Here is a 21,638-nt window from a genome sequence, read left to right as displayed (position 1 = left end):
CATGGCACTTAGTGCCATGGTCTAGTTGATAGGGTGGTGTCAGGGCAATGGCTGGACTCGATGATCCCAGAGGGCTCTTCCAACCTCATTGATTCTGTGATTCTGTGATTCTGTGATCTGCTGCTGTTCTTTCTACAAACCTGGATGTGCTACAGGAGTGTGAAGGTGACACCTTTTAAAGCACGTCGTCCGTGATAAAATGGTAGAGTACAGATGCTTAACAAGCTGCTGTAGAGGCTGAGGCTTTTGTTGGTTCCTGAAGAATTCACACCACTGACTCCCATTAACGCTAACGGGAGTTACATACGGAGTACCCTCACACCTCGGTGTGACAACAGGCCTTGTAGCTCCCAGCACATCTGGATCAGATGGACTTCTAATTAGTGGTTGTCTCCATCTTCTCTGTTATTTGTAAGGATAGGCTTGTCTGAGGGAGTGTTTGAACATCTTCCGTACCACTTGACCACTCTACAATGTGAAAATGTAGACCCTTCTTATAGACTCTTCTGAACTTATAGTCAGGGTTTCGGCATAGGCAATTTCAGGAGTCATGAAAAAATTCCCAGAGACATACTGTGAAAAGCTTGTCAAAGTAATTGTTTTGAGTGAAATTATCACGTAATAATACAATTTCACAATATACAAACATCAAAATGATGCCAAATTTGTATTGGTGTTTTGTATTCCATCAGCCACCTGGGAACCATCCATGGCCTAGCCTTTGTTCACACATGAGTAAAACAAATTTAACAACAGTGTAGCTACCATATATGTGGGTGTATTCTACAAATACAGAGTGAGTTAGCAAAGTATCGTTGTTTGCGAAGTAGTGGCACACAAATTTTATAAACCAGAACATAATGCAGTGTACTTGTGAGGTGTCAGATACCTTATTGACCAAGGATAATTAAGTGTTCTACCAAACATGTTCTCTCTGTGAACACATTGCTGGGTGATTGAAGAAAATTCAAGAACTGAAAACCAAAGTCTAAATGCTAGAATGAGACAAGCGTAAGAAATGCTCTGCAATCCATCATCATAGTTAAGTACGTTTCAGGAAGTGCAGTTTTCATATTCTTGAGTTAATGTAGTAACTCGTTAATATTGCCATAGTTTACTTAACCAGCAGTAGTCACACTAAATGACCAAAATGGATGTAACGTACATAAAGAACATTCAAAAAACAGGTTCTACACACGTGCAGCATAGAAAAATGAAACGCCTCGAGCTCACAAAATTAGGACTAGGAAGTTCAACAACTAACACAGATTTCAGATAACTTCAAGCAAATATCTACATCCATTCTGAAAGAAAGAAGTGCCATGTCCAGTCTTTTCTTAAACCCCTCCAGAGATGGTGACTCCACCACCTCCCTGGGCAGCCCCTTCCAAGGGCTAATGACCCTTTCTGAGAAGAAATGCTTCCTAATGTCCAACCTGAACCTCCCCTGGTGAAGCTTGAGGCTATGTCCTCTTGTCCTGTTGCTAGTTGCCTGAGAGGAGAGGTCAACTCCCACAATGAAATGAAATAGATGAAATGAAATAGAGCAAAACTTATTTCTGTGACTGCTGAAAATGAGAAATGTCTCCACTTATCAGTAGCAATTTAGTGAACAATAAAGTGCACAAATGATACAGGGAAAGTTCCTTTCCAAGTGGGATCTCCATCAATATGACCAGTCCACCACTCCTATCAAGAAAGATAAGGAATTGCTGGAGACAGTCCAGCGAAGGGATACAAAGATGATCAGAAGACTGGAGCACCTCTCTTATGAGGAGAGGCTGAGGGAGCTGGGGCTGTTCAGCTGGAGAAGAGCAGACTGAGGGGGGATCTTATCAATGCTTACAAATACCTCAGGGGTGGGTGTCAAGGGGATGGGGCCAGACTCTTCTCAGTGGTGCCCAGTGACAGGAAAAGGGGCAACGGGCACAAACTGAACCATGGGAAGTTCCATCTGAATATGAGGAGGAACTTCTTTAGTGTGAGGGTGGCAGAGCCCTGGCACAGGCTGCCCAGGGAGGGGGGAGTCTCCTTCTCCGGAGATATTCAAACCCCGCCTGGACACGACCCTGTACAAAGTGCTCTGGGTGACCCTGCTTTGGCAGGGGTTGGGGTGGGTGATCTCCAGAGGTCCCTTCCAACCCTTAACCATTCTGTGATTCTGTAATTAATACAAATCCAGTATTTTCCAAGAGTGTGTAATTCTTTTGCCGGTATTTGAAGGAAGTTTGATTATTTAAGAAAACAAAATATAACTAATGAGATGTTTTCTTTCTCTGTTCATGTCAGGTACTAACACTAGAGGTTAGAAATCTATATCAGGTGATATAAAAAAATTCTTGACCCCTGAAGCAGCGTGAGTTTCTGAGGCCTCACCCTAATCAGGATACTTCAGGAAACTGCCTGAGTAATTTTTGGATAGAGGCTTGACCTGCTTTTAGAAAGGTAAAAGTGGGTCATGAAGTTTAACAATCCATGTGATTGCTTCCAATTTGCTGTGCTTCTAACATCCCTCTGCTGCAGTGGCAAGACGAGAGTTCCCATCTCCAAGGGAAAACAGCCTGGCTTCTTTCACAGAGAAAGACCCAGACCCATCCCTGGGCAAAACAGTCCGGGATGCACAGCTAAATATTTCTGATATTATCCAGTAGAGAGCAAAGACACACTCTTAACAATTCCTTCCAGCAGCAATTTAGGAGTCGTATACGTAACTAACCTGTCTGTTTTCATGACACACACATGCTGTGGCTGTTGGATGCATCATCAATAGCGTGTGAGAAGGCTGATAAGCTGAAAGAATTTACCTATTTGTGTATAAATACCAGCAGTACTTGGGTGTTTTCAAGTTCATTATGATTTATACGACTGACAAAACACACAGCAGAAGGAGATTTTTGCAGTGGCCGTATGCCTGTCGTACAGGACGTAGATGTTGTAGGGCTGGAGAGTACACAAGGAATTTTTACAGCCTCTTCAAACCTGCACCAAACAATTACCAATTGCCCAAGGAAGATTGCAAGACTTGCTTCGTGTTTCTTGGACATTTAAGAAAGTGATTTTTTGATTGCAGACAACTCCCACGACTCAAAGAGGAGCGAGGGTGTGCAGCAATAGGAAGGTCTGCAAGGACAGAGACAAGAGGACATAGCCTCAAGCTTCACCAGGGGAGGTTCAGGTTGGACATTAGGAAGCATTTCTTCTCGGCAAGGGTCATTAGCCATTGGAAGAGGCTGCCTAGGGAGGTGGTGGAGTCGCCATCTCTGGAGGTGTTTAAGAAAAGCCTGGACATGGCACTTAGTGCCATGGTCTAGTTGCCATGGTGGTGTCAGGGCAATGGTTGGACTCGATGATCCCAGAGGGCTCTTCCAACCCGGTTGATTCTGAGATTCTGAGATTCTGTGACAGAATCAGTGCGGGCTTGTAGAGTGGTGCAGAGTTCAATGGTGTGTCGAGGGCCACGTGTTAGTGCTACAGAATTAATCCATTTAAATATATGGCTTTGAGGAAAAAACACATCCCAATTGTTTGAGTCCAGCTCGTCAAGCTTGATGTAAAATGAAGCAGGAGTTTTTAAATGGGGGTGAATCAGACACGTGGCGTGTTTCCTTAACACTGTCATGAATGAGCTTCTGCAGAATCAGGACCTGAGCGTGTATCACTGAGCTTTTTCATGTGCAGATTATTGACTAATCCAGAAAAATCTGGTCCAGAAGAAAGGCAAGTCTTGGCTGTGCCACAGGCTGTACTGTGACCTAAGGGCAGTCATTTTATTTCCTCTGCTTTTGTCCCCTCTCTGTAAAATGGTGATAAGAGCATTTTCTTATCTTACAACAGAGTAGTGATGATAAATATTAAGGATTATGAGATGGTTAAATACTGTGGTAATGGAGGCCATTAAGCACCTTAGACACTTGCATTCATTGGCTGCTTTTCTAAAGTGAATTACTGAGCATTTTTAATTTTTCCCAGGTCAACTCAAGGAAATGAGTTGATAAAGGATTAATAAATAAACCCTGCAAAATGTCATGCTAAACTGCATTTGTTTTCTGAGTGATGTAACTGGATGTTCTGTATCTTTATCTTAAGTCAGCCTACCCGCTCTTCCTCACTGCTTCCTTCAATGACTGTAAACCTGAAAACAGGGCGAAAAGGCAAAGCTGTTACCTGCTGCAAGATGACCATGGCTACAGAAATCAGGGAGTTGTGCATTTGACATTTTAGGTCCTAGCTTTAGAAATTGAAGGTTGGGGGACTCAAGTTGATTAAGGTGTCTGTGACCAGTAAATCAAAACAAATGTTGGGGAGATTTTATGGTACCTGTCGAGAGAAATGAAACACACGTTTGTGCTTAAACGTAAAGAAAAAAATAATGAACAATGCATTGGCAGAGTCACAGAATCACAGAATCAATGAGGTTGGAAGAGACCTCTGGGATCACCAAGTCCAACCATTGCCCTGACACCACCATGTCAACTAGACCATGGCACTAAGTGCCATGTCCAGTCTTTTCTTAAACCCCTCCAGAGATGGTGACTCCACCACCTCCCTGGGCAGCCCCTTCCAATGGCTAATGACCCTTGCTGAGAAGAAATGCTTCCTGAACCTCCCCTGGTGAAGCTTGAGGCTGTGTCCTCTTGTCCTATTGCTAGTTGCCTGAGAGAAGAGGCCGACTCCCACTGCGCTACAACCGCCCTTCAGGTAGTTGTAGACTGCACTAAGGTCACCTCTGAGCCTCCTCTTCTCCAGGCTAAACAACCTCAGCTCCCTCAGCCGTTCCTTGGAGGTCAGACCCTCCAGACCCAACCACCTATGGCGGTCCTACCGCCATAAGCAGTTCTACAAGAAGTCTGCGAAGGTACATCTGGAGCCAATGCCTTATGTACAGTTGCACCAGCACCAATCCCGAGGGTGGCTGTGTGGGTACCCCCCAGCCAGCTCTGCTGCCCAAAGGTGGCCCCTGACCGTGGTCCCTGGAGTGCTCCCATCCCAGGATGGCCACAAGACAGTGCTGTGGGTGTGCCTTATCAGCAAGGGAAACTTCACTCCTTTGCAGGGAGTCCTTCTGTCCCTGGTGTCCCTGCTTCCAGCCAGTTTGGCCTCTTCTTGCAGTTGGGCCACCTTGCCCTCCATGCTGGATCATGCCTCGGTCACAAATTACCACCACTGAGCAGTTACGATTACAATTTCCCCTGCACAAACAACCGAAAATCTCACTCATGCCACAACAAATACATATGAAACAGTGACCAAGTGAAAGGGAAAGAGGAAAGGAAAAAGGGAAGGGGAAAAGAAAGCAAGTTCTCCATGTTACTCTTTGCCTTTTGCTGAGGAGCTGCTTGGAGCAGTGAATACCCAACATGAGGCACAGGAACATGCCACACAGATCTGGTCAGGTCTTCACTGACTGTGTGAGCAGCAAAAATTTTGCTAACATTCATGGCGATAGCTGGACTGTCCTTTCTGTACCTCACATCATCCCTTGTCATCACGGGACTGTGGTAGGGTCTGTTGAGCTGGAGGTCTAATTTCTGATGTCTGCTCTTGCTGTTTCCCTGAGATGGTGGGCATCAGCTGCAGGATCTGATGTTTCCATGATTCACATCTCTTTTTGCAGATAATATGTTTTTTATTTCTCAAAAGAACAAAACACAGAAACTGAAGAGTCATCAGGATTGGGTTTATTATTGAGGTATCAATAAGCTCTGCGGAGAAAGACCTGGGAGTTCTGGTGGACAACAAGTTCCCCATGAGCCAGCAATGTGCCCTTGGGGCCAGGAAGGCCAATGGTGTCCTGGGGTGCGTGAGGAAGAGTGTGGCCAGCAGGTCAAGGGAGGTTATCCTGCCCCTCTACACGGCCCTGGTGAGGCCACACCTGGACTGCTGTGTGCAGTTCTGGGCCCCCCAGTTCAAGAAAGACCAGGAATTACTGGAGAGAGTCCAACGGAGGGGTACGGAGATGGTCAGAGGGCTGGAGCATCTCTGCTGCGAGGAGAGGCTGAGGGAGCTGGGGCTGTTCAGCTGGAGAAGAGCAGACTGAGGGGGGATCTTATCAATACTTACAAATACCTTAAGGGTGGGTGTCAAGAGGAGGGGACCAGACTCTTCTCAGTGGTGCCCAGCGACAGGACAAGGGGCAACGGGCACAAGCTGAAACACGGGAAGTTCCATCTGAATATGAGGATATGAATTCTTTACTTTGAGGGTGACAGAGCCCTGGCACAGGCTGCCCAGGGAGGGTGGGGAGTCTCCTTCTCTGGAGATATTCAAACCCGCCTGGACATGACCCTGTGCAAAGTGCTCTGGGTGACCCTGCTTTGGCAGAGGGTTGGACTAGATGATCTCCAGAGGTCCCTTCCAACCCCAACCACTCTGTGATTCTGTATCTGTTGTGTTGTAGGTCAGTATTGACCTAAGTCAGACTAGAGCTGTATGTGCAGGAGGGTTTGTCATGCTGCACTGAGGCAGCATTTGGCACTGGGAAGGTGAAAGCTGGTTGTGCAACCACTGGCTAGAGAGTACATTTGAGATGAACAAAATTTTCCTGCTGTATCAAAACCCCACATTTTTTCAGAAGTGTTTTTTTCCATATGACACCCAAAGAAGGATTTAGGGATTTAGGTTCAGCACCTGCTTTCTCCCTTTCCCAGTAACGGGAAAAACCAGCTGCCTCTCTTGTACCATCTCCTGTTCTCTCCCCTGTGTATGCTGGCTGGGGCTGGCAACCTAAAGCATGTCTGGGGGTGTGTTTGGGATAGGAGGGGTCGGTCCGATTGCTTCTGAGAGCCCTGGGCGCATGAGGTGCTGGAACTGAGCTTAAACACCTCTATATCCAGGCATACGGTAGTCTCAAACGTGTTTATTTGGGCACGTCAGGTAGAGTAGTGCTAGTGTCATCGGCTCCCTCTGATGTCAATTTATAAAACTGAGTTGCCCAAGGTTGATCAGGAAATCTGTAGCTGCTGAAGGAGTTAAATTCAGGTCTTCTAAGTCCTTAATTATAGGACTTTAGACAATAGGACTTAGACAATAGGACTATAAAAAAACTTAAATGTTTGTTTATAGGGAGTCCCACTGACTCATCCAGGAGGCTGTAAGGGTCTCTGAGGAATACACAAATAACAGCATCTTGCTTTATGTTTGTTAAAAAAAAAAAATTCCTTTTGGGCAGATGTCTTGAAAATGTCAGGATAAACAATGAAAGTTGAAAAAAAAATGAGTACTTTTTCAGCTACACATTTAAGAAATAGGATATTCCAGCAGTTCCATCTAAAGCTATTATTATACGAACTAGATAAAATTACCTGAGGGAATACTTGTGTTCACACACCTTTAGAGGTAGATATCGCATAGGAAAAAATACACAGGCTAAATCTTGTGAGTTTCCAGCCAGTTCCAGCTGTCTCCAGTGGACGCTGCGGGATGCAGGAGAAGTGTGAGCAGCGGAGAGCAACTGCCTGGTACTGACCATACATAATTAGCTTATCTGCAGTTAATTGGGGGAGGAGGGGGTAGATTTCAAAGTGCTGGATCTTACAGTTACTGAATCATCAGAAGTAAGCTGGAATCTTCAGAAGACAAATGCTTGATTAACATTTTATGTTGATGTATCACATCCATGATGTAAATCAGGGTGGGAGAAAGAGAGAATATGCATCTTTTGGGGAAATAATTATGTAGATTCCTGCTTGTTTAAGCTCCTAAAAAGGAGTTATGTGCTTTGTCTGCGTAAATTTCGCTTTGTACCATAATTCTGTAATCAGCAGAAGTTGACGTTTGAATCCATAGAGCTAATTGGTTCAGCTAAAAGCATTAAACAGTCCAGGCTGTGTTTTCCAGGGGTGGAATTAATCTGTGTTTTTTAGAATCTGGCTACAAAATGACGCTGTTAAATTTGAAGGTAAAGAGCGAGGGAGGGTGCAGAATCTCTGTCAACTTTGGCTTCACTTTGCCCTGCTTAAGTCTGTGTTACAGGTTGCGCAGGGAGGCTGTGGAATCTCCATCCTGGGAGCTATTTGAAGGCGTCTGGACATGGTCCTGGGCAATGGGCTCGAGGTGTCCCTGCTTGAGCAGGGGGTGGACCAGGTGACCTCCAGAGGTCCCTTCCAACCTCAACCACTCTGTGATTCTGTGGTCTTCTACTTTCATCAGTGATTCCTCTGATTTCATGGGTTTTTTTCTAATTTTAGTCCAATACCCACTCAAACATACGATGACTTTAATGGCTGTCTTGTGTGTCAGAGCATATGTGCAAGGTTAGGCCAGAGGAATGCATGGATAGTTTGTAAGCGTATCTTTGAGGCCAAGTAGCCAAAATTATTTTTTAAAGGTCTATTCTTACAATAATCTCCCAGCAACACAGTTTTGATGCAGAAATCTTGGAGGCAAAAATACTGAAAACAAGCCACTTCAGAGTTTGTTATTTCACTTTCTTTATTATTATTATTTTCTACGGTGTGGCAAGACAACTTGTATATGTGACAGCTCTTGTCATAATGGCAGGAGGCACTAGTCTCTATGAAGAGGATTCTGAATCGGATCCTGTAATTGTCACAATTTCCAAATCAATATTGCTATTTTGTAAGCGATGATGCTTGTGATGTGAGATTTCCTTTGTGGTCTGGCAGAGATGGAACAGGAGTGATGAGTTAGTATATCCACTTAACTTCATGAGGTGGGATCAGTGACAACCTTCGTGAGATCGTTTTGAGATGCGTTGTTGAAGCAGCACGGGAAGCTCCCACGGACACTGGCAACAGCTCGTGCCCAGTACCTGTGGGTATGCACAAAAAAAAAAAAGTGATCGCTGAAGTTTTCCAACCACCAAACTACCAAAAAAAGAGACAAGAAAGGCTGCCTGCAGTTTGTGGGTGTAAAGGTGACGATCCAGACTCAGCCACTGCCTTTTCCAAGAGCGGGTGTGATGCAGTGGGCCCCGACTGGTTGTCAGAGGGTCAGGATTTCTGAGCAGACTTCTAAAGCTGTACTCGTAAGCAGCGGCTCCAAGGAACGGTGAGTGGCAGGAGGCAGGGTACCCTCTGGGTGAGTTTATCTGGGACATGGAGGGCTCTTCTGGGTACCACAGGGTGAGCATCCCCCAGCACGGGCTTGCTGCTGCAGCGGGGAAGCATTTTGGCTCTAGTTTCCTTTATCCTTTGTATTAATCCTTCCCAGCTCCCTGCTGCTGTGCACGGGTTTTAGCTTGTCACTCGTGCTGGCTCCCGCCACGCTGCCCCTCGTCCTGCTGGCTTTCATCGATCGTCGCTGCCGCTGACACTCACATGCCCTCTGATAAAGCAGCTGTCAGAGCTCCCGTCCTTCTACGAGCCGCGTTACGGGCCCACTCCCATCCGAGACGTTCGTTAGTGTCGTTTGCCAAAAGGTTTATGTGACAGACGTGGCAAAGTGGACGCACAGCAGTGATACCAGATGGTTTAGCAAGAGTAGGCCTCAGAGTAGGCCTCAGAGTAGGCTCTAAAAGGCCTACTCTGTGTTACCTTTACACAGAATCAACTTTCCTGTCAGTAATTTTCCTTTCAGCTGGAATAACAGAGGATAACAGGATGTTCCGAAGCAAACTGCATGTTTTGTAGATAGAGTCTGCATATGGGACTGATAACAGTGTTATAGTCGTCAATGATTCATGCTTGCGCTGAGTCTTAGAAAATCCAAGGTCTCTGTTAAATTCCTTGCTAATTATAAAGAAGGGCCAAAGACAAACAGGACTGTGAAAAACAACTTTGTGATGTCTAAATTAACTTGATTCACAAACTCTGGCGCCGGAGGAGAGAGAAATCCAGTGAGAACCAGAACATCTTCTCCTTGAGGCCACCTGCGCTTGTCAACAAGAAGGGCCTTGACCACGCTTGTGCAGAAGCACAATTATGGGGGGATTGCGACCTCTAGAGACCCCCAGGGACCACCCCAGACCCCTTCCCCAATTTAGTACGCATGTGCAAAGAAAATTACATAATGTATTAGCATATGCATAAGTTTCTTGGAATAGGTGGGCTTTTCTTGGAATTATATGAATATTCATTTTTCTATAATGTATATAATGAGTGTGCTTTTGTCCCTAGGTGTGCATGCTAGGAGGAGAGATTCCCCATGCACCCAGCGCTGCCATAAACCCATGTTGGCTTTCTAAACTATCATTTGGGTTAGAGAGTTTTCTTGGGTACTATTTTCCGGTAACAGCAGCGCACACGCTCGCACACCAGCATCGCCGGGTCTGCCGGGGTGACGACACAGGGAGGATGCTCTGTGGGATGGGAGTAGCTGGGAGGCGTAGCTGCATCTGTTAAAAAAAAAGCCACTAACATCTCTGTGTGACCATGCTGTATTTTCAGCTTGTCATCATGGCTGGGACTGTTCTGCTCGCCTACTACTTCGAGTGCACCGATACTTTCCAGGTGCACATCCAAGGGTTCTTCTGTCAGGACGGCAATTTGATGAAGCCATATCCTGGGACAGAGGATGAGAGCTTCATTTCACCCCTTGTGCTCTACTGTGTGCTGGCCTCAACTCCGACAGCTATTGTAAGTATAAGAAATCATTTGAATTCTTCACAACTGCTCCATAAATAATTGCAGTAGTCCTGTAATAGCTTTGTCCCCTCTCTCCTCTTTTCAGCTGTAATTGATTTACACTTAGCCGTGTCTCTGTTTTGCCTCAGCCTCATATGATCTTCGTCAGTTATCTCCAGAAGTAATTATTCAGAGGTAATCACAATGCAGGACTGAGGGTAGAGCTTGTTAAGCCTTTTACAACAGCTTGCTCACTTCAGTGATTAGTTGTGAATTGCCTGGGCTCCAGAGAGGCGTGGTGACATACTACTGGAAATAAGAAAACAGGATAAAGCTGAAGCAGAACCTGGGTCGGACATGCAGTATATCCAGGATTATTTGCTGTTATGTTAAAAGGACTGTTGAAGGGCTTTAAAAGGCTTAGATGGGCAGAGAGATGCTCAATACAAAGAAAAGTATGAATGCTATTTCCTTTTTATTTATAATCTCTTTATTTTTGGCAATCACATCTACTTAGCTTCTTTTTTACCTGATTTTCTTTACTATCCAACCACTAAGCTGCAATGTAGCTGTTCTGAGCAGATGAAAATATTCAATTAGCGAAGTACATACGATTCCAAACAGATTATTGCAGTCACTGACTAGCAAAACTTTGTCCCTTTCCTATTTTCTGGGCAGAAAGTTCCAAATTTCACAAACAGCCAGCTTTGCTGCATTTGTAATTACATTGATAAATTCCTATCAGACTGTGTCTTTATGTACTTTGCTGTTTTATTTCTTTCTATTTCTTTATCTTATTATCTATCTATTATATCTAATTATATCTATTAACTGTGCTTTGCATTCCTTTCAAAAGTTGATTAAAGCTGTGCACGGTGTATTTACTTGTGAAAGGTGAATGCTGCACCATAGTCCATTTTAATTTTTGGTCTGCAGTAATTTTGATGCATGAAGCAGTGTAACACAGAGGATGATGATAAGACATGTGAGAGAGATCTGCAGAAAAGGCCACAGGTTTTGGTACGGGACACTTTCTGAAAATGAGTAGGGGTTCTGAACTGGATTACATCATGACTTTATGAAAATCCTCTGCAGTAATAGTATTATTTTCTGTATAGAAACTCCATTGAATGTTAAGAGTTTCGTTTTACTTTGTGCTGCAGTGATAGATGATTTGCAAATGAAAAAATAAATACATTTCTCCAGCTTCCCACACACAAACGTGTAGTTCCCATAGCCCATGTTAAACACAAGGAATGAAAGGCTGTAATGAATGTCAAATGAAGTTTTTGAGTGCAGAGACCTTCAGCTTATAGTGCTGTGTGGAGCTGATGTGACTATATCGTGCAAGGCAAGCTTTGCAGAGACGCTAGCCTGGGTCCAGAAGCACAGTGATCACCCCAGATAGTTGGATCCAGTGCTGGATATAAGCGAGTAAGCTCTGCCTCTTGGGATGTGCTATGCCCGTACACTGGCACTGCTGCTTTGTCTAGAGCAGACGTGCTCAGGACAGCACAGGGCTCTCTGCACCATGCCTCATCGTGATCTCTGCGTATAGCCTCAAGGAGACAACGGATCAGACTTCCCTGCGAAAATATTTTTATTTCCATTTTTAATGTAGTATGCATTAATATATTATGTAATGCATTATTTGCATTATTTGTATTATTGTATTATTAATACATGATTTAATTATTTAATGTATTAGCATTGGGCTAATCTTCAACTAGCGCATATGTCAGAGGGATCTTTTTCTGTCCTCCTGACTGGTGCTCAGCACAATATTTTTATATGAGTAAATTTCACAGAATCACAGAATCAATGAGGTTGGAAGAGCCCTCTGGGATCATCGAGTCCAGCCATTGCCCTGACACCACCATGGCAACTAGACCGTGGCACTAAGTGCCATGTCCAGGCTTTTCTTAAACCCCTCCAGAGATGGTGACTCCACCACCTCCCTGGGCAGCCCCTTCCAAGGGCTAATGACCCTTGCTGAGAAGAAATGCTTCCTAATGTCCAACCTGACCCTCCCCTGGCCAAGCTTGAGGCTGTGTCCTCTTGTCCTATCGCTAGTTGCCTGGAAGAAGAGGCCGACTCCCACTGCGCTACAACCTCCCTTCAGGTAGTTGTAGACTGCAATAATTCAAAAAATTCAAAGAATTAAAGCATGCCATCCAGTAGTCTCTTTGAATAAAACCTTTAAATGCGCAGAATCCTATGTGCCATGACATGTCCCAAACAGCACAATACTTCTTTCTTTTGGAATATAAATACATACTTATTCATCTGATAGCTTCAAGGACTGCTAAGTACCACAAATGTCATCCAGTTCTCACTGCTTGTGAGATGTTGGAGAACAGGGTTAGTGGAGATCTCAAGAGGTTATCTTATTCATACCTCCACCCCAAGGCAGAAGCTGTTGCTACTGAACCAGATGCTTATCTAATCTATATTATAAAACAGAGGAGGAGAGAGAGAAAGCACTTTATTTCTCATTCCCATCTTTTTCTGAGAGATTTCCCTCTCCTTGCAGACTAATTTCAGACTTGTGCTTCAGCTAGTAGCTTATGCTTCAAACTGAGTTTTGGCAACTATCATCAGTAGAAAGCTAGTAAATGAGCCAGAAAGTGAGCTTAGAGTCTCCCTGTGCCCTGTCCTTGTGTTGCACTGCTGGTCAGACCGCTCAGAGTGTGAGCATCCTCAGCTGCCACCTCGCACCTGAATGGGTGCTGCCCGTCCTTCTGACCGCCACAGTCTGGGAGGAGATGTTTGATCCAGTTGAATCTCACAGGGATTTCAGTGAAGGGAGCAAGTGCAGCCATTCCTATTTATACTGTGACGATTGTGCTCAAAAACAAACCCCCAACAACACTTCTCAGAAGTGGTACCACTGTATGTGCATTTCCCTGCACTTCTGGCGGAAAATAAATGAGACCAGCCTGATTTTCTGCAGTTTTGTTTGTTTTTCTTGAAACGTGATGCTGCTGATTGCCTTTAACTGTTTTTTTTTCTGCCACACTGGGTAGTTAATCACCATAAATCAGAATTACAAAAGTCTGTTAATGCTCCTACTGGTAACTTCTTAGTCTCTGATAATGAGAGTTTCTTGTAAGGGGGGATGCCTGAATCTCATGATGACACTGTTAAATAAGTGAAAATCATGTACTCCTGACTCTGTTCTGTGAAATGCATTTTTCTCCCAAATGCTCCACTGAGGGTAGGTCAAAGGCTTTCATCTGCCTTATTCATTTTTAATTTTCTGAGCGTGGTGGTATTAGCATCTTTGCAGCAAAGTAGTACGATATGGTGAATTTAGTTACAAATTCCACCTACATAAGGAAAAATTTGTTTTACCTTGTAAAGAAACAGCTGGCCATTTTATTTCAGATTTAGTGGTTTATCCCCTGAAACACACATCTTCAGACTCAAATGGTAAATTCACTGTCAGCACTGGTGGAAAAGGGGGATTCCTGGAATCCTTTTGGTTTGGATTGATCTTGTAGTTATCTGTAGGTTCTGGTGCCACAACGAGGTTTGTAAGAAGAGGCGGAGTGGGAGTCGGCCTCTTCTCCCAGGCAACCAGCGATAGGACAAGAAGACACAGCCTCAAGCTTTGCCAGGGGAGATTCAGGTTGGACATTAGGAAGCATTTCTTCTCAGCAAGGGTCATTAGCCATTGGAAGGGGCTGCCCAGGGAGGTGGTGGAGTCACCATCCCTGGAGGGGTTTAAGAAAAGCCTGGACATGGCACTTAGTGCCCTGGTCTAGTTGCCATGGTGGTGTCAGGGCAGTGGTTGGACTCGCTGATCCCAGAGGTCTCTTCCAACCTGATTGATTCTGTGATTCTGTGATTGGAAATGCCATCAGTTGTACTTTTTTGTGGAAGGCAGCAGAAAGATGTTGTTTCACAGGGAGGCTTCAGGCGGTCCCAGGCACAACTGTGCTTCCCGTGTCTCTTCTGTGCACCCTGGCTGATGCTCCTCCTCCTTTATCTGTGTGGAATTGTGGCTGAAATGAAAGCTATTTGTGGCAGCTTTCGCTGGAAATGTGAAAAAAAAATGAACAAACAGTGTTTTCCCATTTGTCACCCCTGAGTGAGCGAGTGAACGAGAGGCAGGAGGGTGATGGGAGGCAGCTTCTGCCAGCAGCGACGTAGGAGTGCGTGGAGGCAGTCAGGCCAGACCCCGTCGGAGAAGAGGGGCGAGCAGTTTTACTGAGCTGCAGTGAATCTGTAGTGAGTTTTTAAAGGGAGGAGGGGAGGAAAAGGAGGTGAGACTGAGGCAGTGTGGCTGGTGGCGAGACAGTTTATGTATAGGAGGAATCAGATTGTGACACTCTGCGTGCACAGGGGTTTGGGGAAACATGACTACACAACCCCCCTGTGCCAGAGAGTTGGAAGTAAATGATCTTTAACGTCCTTTCCAAGCCAAACCATTCTGTGATTCTATGACTAAGGAGGAAGATGTTGGCTCCTGGAGGAGAGGTAAGCCAAAGCGTGGCAGGGGAGTGAATCAGGGCTGCAGCCCTCAGCTTTGCTGGAGGATTTGGATTGAGGTACAAAGCTCGTGTCCTAAGCGAGAGAAACTAGTAAAAGGAACAAAAGTCTCAACGCTGGACCCATCCTTGGGTGTCAGCACCATCAATAATTGCTTTTCTAAAGTTAACCTAACTCTCCAAGGCTGCCCCCAGCCCACCCCACCGCACAGTCCCTGCAGGAGCACTGCTCTAGGATGCCATTCTCCTGCAGCCTCCCCTTGGTCGTAACCCAGATTCATTCATAGTTTATCTTAGTTTATCGTTACAGAAACAGCTCCTCTTGATGTTTACCCCAATCTGTTTTTAGAATGCAGTTGTGCAAAGAATCCTTTGGCAAAGACGCTGCGAGCTTATCAGAAAGTATTAGAGGAAAAATAATTAAAAGATAAAGATTCCGTGTTCCTTTAAAAGCAATATTTACATTGCTTTGTTGATTAAATTGATAATAAAATTAACAAGCTGTTGGTAATCTGTACGGGAGTGCAGGGAGTATTGGGTGCTTGTGTTGTGCTGAGAACTTGAAAGGGGAAGATGTGATACTTCACTGTCTGAAAAGGATTATCATCATTTCCAAATCCATCATGGACAAAAGGCTGTTGAAGAGGAAAATGGGACAGATTGTTTTACCTGTCTCTTTGCTCAGGAGGAGCCAGGAAATCAGTAACGCGTGTGCAGGGGAGGTTTTGGAGAGTGGGATGTTGAGCAGCAAGTATGGGGTGACACTGCCAGTGATGGGAAAGGCAGGGCAAATTGCAGAAGCTTTCTCAATGGACAGGTTGAAATCAGCAGATGCAAAACGACTGCTGGGTTGGTATTTCTAATTCTTACTGGAGCTTTGGGGCATCATCGTAATATTTTTACCTAGTAGTAGTATGAAAAGGAACATGAGCAAGAGTGTTCACGCAGCACTACGGTTGAGCTGCTGTCGCGTTCAGGAAACCAAGAACAAAATCCCACCCAGTGGCACTACCTTTGCTTCCCTATTGCCTACATCACCTCAGACTGCAGATCACCTGTGCTTTCAGTCCCTAACCCTCGGGGCAATTTTCTTGCCATTGCTACTACCTAATTAAGCCAGTATGATACAGCTTGCGTTGTTTTCCCAAATGGAAATAAGTAGTTTGCTTGCTGTTTTCTTTTTCCACCCGTATCTGTGTATCTATATTTAGATTTCAGATTTAGAACTGAATTGTACCAATTCCTGGGGTGCTGATTCTGCCCTGGCAGCAGCTGAGGTACTTAACAGTGTCAGCGGGACAACTTGGCTGGATGCAGACCCCGCTCATGCAGAATCATCAGGTTTTAAATCATGAGAATCAGCGGAGTTACTTGACTTCAGAAGTGCCCAGAGAAGAAGAAAAAAAAATCAGTTCTTTGAGGAATTATTCAGACCATATTCAATTTTGCCAGCTAGATTAGCTATCAGTACTAGGTGCCCGGGCCCCCATTGATTTTTCAGAGAACAGCAAGGCTCAATTTCTAGAGCGCACGTTAAACACACAAGGAAACAAAATCCTCAAATTCAGGCAGCTAAATTCGGTGCCAGAGATGGCACCACGAGAATAGTGCAGTTACGTTGAACCATCTTATATCACCTCACAAATATAGCTTTATTACTATACACCTAAACTCTGCGTCAACCCACTTAAAGAAATCACATTTTGGTCTGTTATGATATAGGAAATCTGGGATAACTCTGCTTAAATCAGTGGAATGGAACTGAACAGATTTACAGTCTGGCAAAATTTACTCCTAAATCTAAGTGGAACTGATCTATCCACATGGGAGTTGCTAGGAGCATGCCAGACAGATAAATTTATAGAAGTAAAGATAGTAATTGAAGGGGGAAAATATTCAGTTAATTTCTGATGCAAAGAAACTTTAAAAATCGATGTATTGTTAAAGGAGGACTATTAATATGTTTTATACCTAAATCTCTCTAATTTTAAAAGTTTAGGTTTTTACTACTCCTTACTACTTTTACTGCTACTTACACACATTTTACTACTCCACGTCTCTCGCCGTCAGCGGTTGGAATTATAAAGAGGTTGAGCACACTTGGCTTGAATGTCGATAATCGATAAGGATGCTCATCTGGCTTAATAAGGATAAATTGTTGCCCTTGAACCAACACACCATTCCAGCAGTTAAAGTGAACTAAGTCTAGTTCCTTGGTATTTATACTAACTCAGGGTATCTCTGTGCACGTGTGTGTGCACACATTTTTGTTAGGCATTTCTCTGACCGCTCCCTAGCACTGTGCATTCTGCTTGTGTGTCTCATAATAAGGTATTAAATTAATTCTTTTGAGTGCTTCCCTTTTAAAAGCTCGTTTCTTCCACTTCAGGCTGGCTTTTTTTTTTTTTTCCTGAAGACTTTCAGTACAAACTCTTGTCTTCCTGAAAAGCTCCCAGTTTCCCCTGCTCAAGCCTGCTGATAGGTGATGATAGGTGGGATTTTCAGAAGTGCCCATCCTGAGTGGACCATCACTGCCTCTGTGATGGTGATCCTTTTCTTGGACGGGAGCTGGCTCTGTGTCAGTCCATCTCAAGTGAATAACTTGTGGAAGTGGGATGTCCCACAGACACACTGCTGTGCAGGAGTTTCTGTGGGCTAGAACCAGTCACCCGTGTTTTAATGTTTGCTCGTGCCATTTTTAACATTCCTTTTCTTTCCCTTTCCTGGCAGATTTTTATTGGTGAGATATCCATGTATTTCATAAAGTCAACCCGAGAAACCCTAATTATTCAAGAGAAAACTATTTTGACTGGAGAGTGCTGTTACCTGAACCCACTGCTTCGAAGAATAATACGTTTTATAGGTAAGCATCCTGAGCACCGCAAGCTTAATCCCTGTTTGCACCAAAACATCCTAATAATCTACACCACAAAATTAATGAAGCTGTGAAATCTTTGCAGGCGTCTTCCACCTTAGAGGGATAAGTCCCCCTTGGGATTTGCAAGGTAATGTTCACAATGTGCCATATCACGCTGTCTGGAGCTGGTTTATATCCTGTTCTGCTGAGCTTAAATGCTTCTCCTGGACCCTTGAAGAAAGGTTATGCCAATCAAATCCTTATGCTAATAAATCCATCATTGCTAGTCTGCATAAGTTGCTCATTGTACTTATGAATTGGTCCTCACCTCTTTGGCATTTTTCTTTTCAGCTCTAATTTTAACATCCATAGCTCTGCCACATAACGTCCAGCTGAGCACAGTGTACAAAAGCCCAGAGCCCGCCTCAAAATAGTGTTCTTATTTTTATTGTATTTGTTTTTGTTAGAGCTTTCGTTGAGTTAATCTCTGAGGAATGAATGAAGAAGTTCTGTCACTAAAACCATTTGGAAGTTGCTTTATATGGTGCTTGCAAACCGCTGTACCTTTTTCACACTGTTGATTAGTGGAAGAAATGCCTACGAGACCTTACTGAGGGGACCATCCCATGGTTCGTTTGGAACAGGAAAAAGAACAGCATTGCAGCTTGCGTTTCCACTGTGGCACTGACAGAGAATCTGGTTGTCCTAGGAAGGCTTCCCAATCCACAGCCAACTGCACCCCTCGGTGTTTAGAGATAAAGAAGGGCTGGTTGCTCACTTACTACTTCCTTGTAGCAGCAGAGTAAGAAGGGGGCAGCTCTGAACTGCACGTGCAAGGGGCTCTGGCATCCCTCCTTCTTCCTCGTTCGTGAAAAGTCCCAGGTTGATGCACGGGAGGGGATGATTTGTCTCGCTGCTAGCACGGCCCCGTGGTAAATACCACTGACCAAGCAGGGCTTTGCCCACAGAGCATCATGGCACCTCCCTCCCTGTGTACTCTTAGAGGTAAAGCATCCTTACACACTGCATCTTGCAGAGAGCTGGGTCTGAACTCACAGTCTGAGTTAAAAGAAGCAATGGGAAAAAAAGTTGGAAAATATCTGGATCGCTTCTTCCCTGTCACTGCTGAATTTTTGAGCTTTACCTGCAAGAAAAACATCTGCTGTGACCATGGCAAGGGTTGTGTGGCTTCCGTGGAGCGCAGCCCTGGCTGCAGGCAGGGGTACTTGCTCAGAGCACGGAGGTGAGTCTTATCCTGCGTTAAGGTTTTAGCAGCAGCAAATACATGCTGCAAAGGAGGAAGAGCCATAGCTTTCTTCCTCCCTTTCCTCTCTCTGTGCCTCCTGCTTCATGCATGGTAGTTAGGAAGTGGAATGGTGTTTTTTACCATCTGACACACTGGGAGGGGAGACAAACCACCTGTGGTTCATTACTGAGGCCTGGCTCATGTGCTGCTGTGAGAACAACATGGGAATGCAGTTAAAAGTGAAATACCCTTGAACTTCACACAACCTCTAGGATATATTGATGGATAGTAAACTGCCATTAAGAGAGAAGCAGGGTGCCAGAGTCCACTGGGCCACTCAGGGCTGTTTGACTGTTGCAGCACACTCGGCATATTGCAAAGTCCTGATCAAATACTCTTGCCTGCGGGAACGGCACTAAAAGAGCTTAGACCATGAAGGCTAAGCACTTGCTTTATGTGTTTTCTTATAGTTAGCTTTATTCTTAAACATTCATGCGATTGTTTCTCTTGTGGTGGAAGAGAAGGAGGGAGCGATGATACAGTGGACTCTCAGAGAGCAAAGTTTGCTGCCAGGTTAGTCTTGGTACAAATTCACTGGAATCTGATGATTTCCTTTGGCCCAGATGTGTTAGCAAGAGTCTGAAGTGTGTACCTGCAAAAAGTAGTCATTGAGCTCCTTGGAATATTGCCTTATAAGTCATTACAGCTGGTATTACTCAAAAGAATGAGAAAAACCCTTCAATGTGTCTGGGTACTCATGTGTCAGGAAAAATGAACGCTGCTTTCTGACCCTGCAGGACACATCGTGGAGAGCTTTTGAGAGCTGCTATTCCCAAATTTTAGAAAGGCAAAGAGGCTTTTTCTCCCGTGCTGACTGTAACTAGAGTTGCTTGGAATAGATGGGGTATTAGGAATAGTAGCCTAAATGTGCTTTCCACAAAACAAGCAGAAAATTATAGATACTTCACTGAACATTCGCTTAGATTTTGTAAGGAAAGAGAAGCAGAAACTCTAGGCTATCTTTTGGTGATGTGAAAGATAAGCACCCTTCTCATGCTATCTCCAGGGGATCTTTTGGATTTGGTTGCTAGACTTGAGCCTTTTCCTCTTGCTTTTTCTTCATGTATGCACTTTTTTGCACTTCATGAGGTCCACTTTTTTTTTTCTTCATGAACCACTTTTTTGCACTTCGATAGTGGAGCAAAGAATTAGGCAAAACAAAAAACCTGCAGCTCTTCTGGGATGTTGGCAAAGCCCCATCTTTCTTCTCCTTGATTTTTCTTGTCTTGCCTACTATGCTCTCTGCTTATCCTCTCCTTGTTTCCCTCAAGCCCTCATCAGCTGCCTGTTTCCAAGGTTCTCCCCTCCTGAGTTTAGTGGGGACCTCGAATGTTGAGCTTTGTCTCAAATCCCTCCCTGGTTCTTTGCCCACAGGAAGCAGAATCAAAATTTCTTCTTGCTTCTTGGCCCAGGCATGAATTCTTCACGTTGGCAGACATTTGCTGTTGCTCTGAAGGGCTGCCTCTCAACTTGCTTCGCTGTACGTCAAGTCCTCTACTGCAGCCTAGATTGGTGAAACCTGCTACATTCCCTGTACTTAGAAAATCAATTCCTTTATCAGTGAAAAAAAGCTGGCTTAGCTTGGAAACATCTGACTTTGATATATGTTGCAATTTTTTCCATCTTCCTCTTTATCTTTTATAGCTGCTTCCACAGACACTTATTTTGAAGATTTTCGGGTCAAACAGGTGCTGTGCAATTGCTTTGGAGCAGTTTTTTCTGTCTAAAATATTGGTGCTGCACTGCTGCTCTTCAGTCACATCATCTCTTCTTCCTCCTCTCCCCGTCCCTCCCAACAGTTTTATTACGAATTTCTGCTGCCAAAATTCGCCGTTTACGTGCTGGACCTTTGAGAAATGAGTTCTGTTTCATCATTTGTATTGCAAATAGAGGTTATCAATTATTTTAGCATTATTTAGTGGTTTCAGTCAAGGATGTAGTCTGTTTATACACAGCTGCTATCACACCCCAGAGATCATGGACTCAGACCTCCCAGACTCAGTTCGGCAGGGTGACTAGAGTGTGTGTTGTGTTGCATTTCATATATATTAGGTTTCTGATCCATGTGATTAAGTTGTATACCTGCAAAGCCCTGATAACAGGCAAGTAGCCTCTCTCCGCTTCAGATATTTAGAAATGCAACGTGCTTCGTGGATTTTTTTTTACCAGTGGCTTTTACTTTGGACCTGCATAATTTGCAGTTAACAAATGGTGCAGATCAGCTTCTGATGACAGCTTAATTTAAAGCATGGTGACACCTCACAGCGGGCAGCTAAATAATGAAATTAGGGCTTTATTTCAGCAAGTTAAGGCTTTAGTGCAGCAAATAAAGGTTTACAAGAGTTATACACACATTGAGTTTATTTTAATAGGGTAGGTATACCCCAGAGCTCTGGTGTCAGTTCCCGAGGCAGCTGCAGGACATGGTTTGCCTGACCTTGCCCTTCTGTCTGCCTTGG

At 44.4% G+C, this 21,638-nt stretch overlaps 1 protein-coding gene across 1 annotated transcript in view; it reads left to right on the top strand.

Annotated features, from left to right (window-relative positions):
* PLPPR1 (phospholipid phosphatase related 1) overlaps window positions 1–21,638 on the top strand; it is a 65,608-nt gene that overhangs the window by 26,339 nt on the left and 17,631 nt on the right. The window contains exons 2-3 of the mRNA XM_068423536.1: window positions 10,347–10,535; window positions 17,747–17,879. Coding sequence (XP_068279637.1) covers window positions 10,347–10,535; window positions 17,747–17,879 — 322 coding nt within the window. The remainder of the gene's footprint in view (window positions 1–10,346; window positions 10,536–17,746; window positions 17,880–21,638) is intronic.

This window comes from Nyctibius grandis, chromosome Z (genome assembly GCF_013368605.1).
Source record: "Nyctibius grandis isolate bNycGra1 chromosome Z, bNycGra1.pri, whole genome shotgun sequence".
NCBI classification, from domain to species: domain Eukaryota; kingdom Metazoa; phylum Chordata; class Aves; order Nyctibiiformes; family Nyctibiidae; genus Nyctibius; species Nyctibius grandis.
Note: the sequence above shows the minus strand (reverse complement) of the source record. Positions and strands in the feature narration are given on the sequence as shown.